The sequence below is a fragment of the Puntigrus tetrazona genome, chromosome 19 (genome assembly GCF_018831695.1).
Source record: "Puntigrus tetrazona isolate hp1 chromosome 19, ASM1883169v1, whole genome shotgun sequence".
Classification (NCBI taxonomy): Eukaryota; Metazoa; Chordata; class Actinopteri; order Cypriniformes; family Cyprinidae; genus Puntigrus; species Puntigrus tetrazona.
In genome coordinates this window covers 19257357-19263356 of record NC_056717.1, presented here as the reverse complement: position 1 = coordinate 19263356, position 6000 = coordinate 19257357, and the positions used below count along the sequence as shown (strand labels likewise).

Here is a 6000-nt window from a genome sequence, read left to right as displayed (position 1 = left end):
TATATTAGTTCAATATGAAATTACAGGATTGCAGATTTAAGGCAAAAACGTTCTTGAAAATGGCATTAAAATAATGTCATTAATGGTTAAAAACAGGCTTCAACTAAATTTCCGAATCATGACGTCGTTGTGCGGTCCAACACATTTAACATTTCTCCACAGTCACAATCACTTTAGAAGAACGATTCAGGACTAAATAAGACATCCTTAGATGTTTCCACTTAGCAGTTACCTGAAAAATGCTCTTCATGCTTTAGTCCGTCTCTAAAGAGGAGAATGAAAGGTTCAGAAAGAAGTGTAAAGTGGATTTGGCATAAATCGAATCTTCCGACTCTAAACGCGTCACACACTGGAACTGCACTCTCAATAAATATCCAGATCAGCTCAGTAGTTGTCTAAAAAAAAAAAAAAACCCCGGCAGAACTCCCTCAGGTCCTTTACAAAAGCCTATTGAGTCCGTCAGGTCAAAGGTCAGAGTTCAGAGTTGGACTGGCTCCTGGGCTTTGATGTGGACGCTGGGCAGACAGAACCAGGCGGGCGGCAGGTCGCGGGCCGTGCTGTCATCTTGGAACTTGATGTTCAGATAGAAATCACCGGTGTATAAGAAGAGCAGGGCTCCCACACACACCGAGTTCTCTGTAGGGTTCACCTGCGGACGAGAGCAACACACTCCTCAAACACCTGCAACCTACGCACTCCTCACACACACAACCTCTGGCCGACAAAGACGAGCAAACACAGTCCTTTCCTCTCTAAAACAACCAGACTCGGCTTCAAAAGCGAACACGACTTCACTGCTGAAATTCACAGCCTTTAAAGAGGGCTCAGATCTCACTTTGCAATTCAAAAACTACACATAAAATTAGAAAATCATCATTTTAATCGAAAGGTTTATGCAATTATTACTAGTACTCTCAGTACTGCTACTTGCAATAGTAGTAGTAATACTAAACAAATATTAACATCTAAAAAATTTATTACATGTGACTATTAAAATAATTATTATGCAATATTACATATATAATCATGTATTTCTGTCATAATTTATACAAACCCATAGTTTTTTTGCATAATATTTATTATATATATATATAAATATATATTAACATGCATATATAAGAACAATATTTATATATTAAATTTATTTTTATTCAATATAGTTTATATGAATGTAAATATATACATGCAAATATATGTAAATATTTGAAATATATATACTGTATGTGTGTGTCTTTATATATAAATAATAAATATACACAATACACAGACTTATTTTGGATGTGATTTATCATGATCAGTCATTTGACAGCACTAATTATATATATATATGTAAACCCTGATCAACATGTGGCCTGTGAGTCTTTCGCTCACCGTGCCGATGTAGAAGGTGTTGGAGCCGATGAACGTGACAGAATCCTGCAGCTCGTAGTTTTGGACTCCGTTCTGATAGTCTTGGAAGGGAACGACGGTCAGAGAGAACGGTCCGACGGCGCTCTTGCTGCGGTTGGTCAGTTTCACCTCTAACGGCACAGCGTCTCCGACCCTGCAGTCAGCGATCACGTCACAGTCACACGGCTTTCCATTCACCACAACATCTGCAGACAGACACAGAGAGAGAGAGAGAGAGACAGACACCTTCAGACCAGCTCGCTTTTATCATATACTGCAATGAGAAGTCATCCAGAAATCATCACAAACACACACTACTGTTTTTCTCAGCACCCTGTAACATTTCTCAAAACTATTAGCTGTACAAAAAAAATGAAGCAACTTGAAGGAGTTTGAAGAACTGTATAGAAAATGATTTAAATGTGTAGAAAATAGCCTAATTAATTCATAGTTATGTAAGCTATCACTGAATAGTATAGGGTCAATAATAATGTTTTAAGTAAAACTTTTATTTAACAAGTATGCATTAAATCGATTCAAAATGACATATGACATTAATAATGTTACACAAAATAATTTTTTAAATAAATTCTTTGAACTTCATATAAAAAAACAACCCAAAAAACACAAGTCAAAATGTTATCAGTGTCTATTAAAATTATTAAGCAGCTCCATATTAATAATAATAACTATATTAGAATAATTTTTGAAGGATCATGTGACACAAACGCGTATTGATCAAAAGCGTAAAAGTATTGATGCTGAAAACTCAGCTGTGCATTAAATAAAACATTCAAATAAAAAAAAAAAAAAGTACTCTAGTAATATTTAACAATATACACTCACCCGCTACTTTATTAGGTGCACCTGTCCAACTGCTCGTTAACGCAAATTTCTAATCAGCCAATCACATGGCAGCAACTCAATGCATTTAGATATGTAGACACGGTCAAGACGATCTGCTGCAGTTCAAACCGAGCATCAGAACGGGGAAGAAAGGTGATTTAAGTGACTTTGAACGTGGCATGGTTGTTGGTGCCAGACAGGCTGAGCATTTCAGAAACTCCCGATCTACTGGGATTTTCACGCACAACCATCTCTAGGGTTTACAGAGAATGGTCCGAAAAAGAGAAAATATCCAGTGAGCGGCGGTTCTGTGGGCGCAAATGCCTTGTTGATGCCAGAAGTCAAAGGAGAATGGCCAGACTGGCTCGAGCTGATAGAAAGGCAACAGTAACTCAAATAACCACTCGAAGAGCATCTCTGAACACACAACACGTCCAACCTTGAGGCGGATGGGCTACAGCAGCAGAAGACAGGCACTCCTGTCAGCTAAGAACAGGAAACTGAGGATACAATTCACAGGCTCACTCAGCAGTCTCGATTTCTGCTGCGACATTCGGATGGTAGGGTCAGAACTTGGCGTCAACAACATGAAAGCATGGATCCATCCTGCCTTGTATCAATGGTTCAGGCTGGTGGTGGTGGTGGTGTAATGGTGTAAGGGATATTTTCTTGGCACACTTTGGGCCCAATAGTACCAACTGAGCATCGTGTCAATGTCCATCCCTTTATGACCACAGTGTACCCATCTTCTGATGGCTACTTCTAGCAGGATAACGCTCCATGTCATAAAGAGTGAATCATCTCAGACTGGTTTCTTGAACATGAACATGAGGCCTCCGCAGTCACCAGATCTCAATCCAATAGAGCACCTTTGGGACCGACAAATCTGCAGCAATTGCGTGACGCTATCATGTCAATATGGACCAAAATCTCCATATTGGGAATGTTTTCAGTACCTTGTTGAATCTATGCCATAAAGGATTAAGGCAGTTCTGAAGGCAAAAGGGGGTCCAACACGGTACTAGTAAGGTGCACCTAATAAAGTGGCCGCTGAGTGTAAGTATTTTTAATCAAATAAAAGCTTAAGAGATCATTAAAATGATTCTTATTCATTATTACGACATTATTATTATTATAATTTCAAAAACCTTAAAGAACATCAAATTTTGAAGGGTATTGTAAGTCCACGTTCTCTTTCATTTTATGGAAAGAACAGATGTCCCTTTATTTCCACAGAAGATAAAAATCACACAAGAGGGCGAGTGAATGAACAAACCCTTTACAATGAAAGCAAACCCACAAGAACGTTCCGGTGGATCATCAGCCTTAGTTCTGAAGATCTCAGAGCGGACCGTGAATGAACCCTCACCAAAACAAAGAGGAAAGAGTAAATAATCCAGGTTTTGTGCTACTGATAGTGAAGAAAGCCGCTCTGAGCTGTCGCTATCTATCACGATGAGGAGTTCTCTGTGTCTCTTCAAGCGCCGGAGGCAGAGCTGTCACACGAGCCCCGTCCCTGGAGAGCGGCATGCTGGGAGATGCGGTCCCTGCGGGCCTCTGTCAATGACACACAGACAGACAGCCTTCCCCGCAGGACTACAGCAGCTCTTTCACTGACAGGACAGCTGTAGATGTCTCGGTCTGAGCTCTGAGAAGCGGCAGGTACGGCCGTCTGTTTGGGTAATGATGATTTAACAGTCGCTATCAAAAAGCCGAGAAGGCAAATGTCAAGCCTTTTTTTTTTTTTTATATAAGCCGGGCCCAAATGTTTTGCTTCGCATCATCAAATATTCATGGTCCCTCCTGACTGACGTAAGACTTGGTGAAATAAAGTTTTTCACTCTGCAAACCCAAATGTTATTTTAAGTCCCAAAATAGCATTTCACCAGAAACGGAGAGCGTTTTTGGAACAGAACAATGCCACCGGCACCGACTAAACACAAGCTGTTTAATCAAGATTCGTTCCAACAACTCCTGTTTCATTTAAAGCTTTGTTTTTAAATGCCGAAGATCAAGCGCAGAACACAAAACACCTCGTCACTTAGCCGTCAAAATAATGTGATTTATGAAACAATATTTAGCTGGATTATTTAAAAAGGCGTTTCATGGGCGGTTTTTATTTTTGTTAAATAAATAAGGGTTAAAATAAAGTCTCCTATCTTCATCGAGGCGGCGTTTATTTAAAAATACTGAAAATAAAACTGCAATATGTAAAACATTGCAATTTAAAATACGGTCTTTTATTCCAATATAGTTAAAAAAAGACAAAAAAAAGTTTTTGAACGGTATTGTATGTTGTTAGATTTCTATTTTGAATACGTTTTTCTTTTTAACCCTTTATTTATTAAAGGATCTTGGAAAAATAACAGATTTCACATAACTAATAAACAAACAAACAAGTAATGATGCAGAAATTTCAGCTATGAATCACAAAAATAAATGATATATATTAATGACATTATAAATTATTAATATTTTGTATGATACAAAATAATACTATTTTGCACTTATTGGTATTTTTGTATTCATTTATTTATTTATTTAAAAAAAAAAAAAAAAAAAAAAAAAGGATAAAATGAAGCCCCGCTGTACTTTTTTTCCTCCTCAGTGATTGTTTCGTTTAGCAGAAATGCATCCCGTAGCGGGAAAATGGCCTATGAATGCCATTTTTATGTTGACTAAGAATGTCTTAAGCTTTGTTGTCTTTTCATCCACCGCAGCTTTAGTAAGATACATCATCTTGATTCAGAAAGACCATCCAAAGCATGAATCATGAATCACACTCCTTCTCAACACTCAATCTTATATTCTGAACACAAGTTCAGAGGTTGATTGTATCCAGAGACAATCTCTCTCTCTCTCTCTCTCTCTGTTCAGTTTGTAGACGATATGAGATCCACTGTTCTGAAATTTTACCTTATTTTCGTTCAATCCACTTATAAATAATAGCCCTCCATTTCATCTGCCACACACACACACGCTCACACATGCGCGCGCACAAACGCACACGCGCGCACACAACTCATGTACACACACACTTCAGTAACCCATTTATTAAATTAGAATATCTCTACAAAGAAACACATTCTTATGACAGTAATGCAAAAATAACTAATATTAAATTAAATTAAACAGATAAACAAACACATAAAATTAAATAACATAACTAATTTGATTAACAAACTAATTAACAAATAATTAAATATATTTTTTATTATTAAAATAAATGGATTACACTGCAGTATTACAGTCACGAAAGTCTAATGAAATGACAAATTAAAAATGACAAAAACAAGCAAGGGTTAGATTTCAGAATGCATTCCAGTAATATTCTTAATTGTTTAAAAAATATGCTTAATTTTCATGAAAAGAGTGGCATAAAATAGGACCAGCTTAATATTCGCAATGCTATTTTTTATGCTTTAATTTTTTTTTTTTTTTGGTCGAGAGGTCTGGCATCAGAAAGCACAATTAGTGTAATGTCATCCATCCAGCACAAAAATGCCCATGAATACAGCTGGATCTGTATGGAAACAATACACTGCACCATACACATACACACACACACACACACACACACTCTGGTGTGACACCTTACCAAGTGTTATATTTAGTTTTTTAAAGAGCTGTTGCTAGGAGATGTGAATATGATAGGTAGATCAGCTGTGGACGGGTGGAGATATTCCTCCATAATGATGAACGGAGCGAAGATGGGCAATCGGACATGCAAACTCCATAGAAAAACTTCATTTTGACATTCTCTGA

At 37.4% G+C, this 6000-nt stretch overlaps 1 protein-coding gene across 3 annotated transcripts in view; it reads right to left on the bottom strand.

The window, feature by feature from the left end:
* Positions 1-390: 390 nt before the first annotated feature.
* trappc9 (trafficking protein particle complex subunit 9) overlaps positions 391-6000 on the bottom strand; it is a 173353-nt gene continuing 167743 nt past the window's right edge. For all 3 annotated transcript variants that reach the window (XM_043218057.1, XM_043218055.1, XM_043218056.1), the window contains 2 exons: positions 1372-1595; positions 391-649 (listed from right to left, as the gene is read on the bottom strand). In XM_043218057.1, coding sequence (XP_043073992.1) covers positions 479-649; positions 1372-1595 — 395 coding nt within the window. In that variant the 3' untranslated portion in view covers positions 391-478. The remainder of the gene's footprint in view (positions 650-1371; positions 1596-6000) is intronic.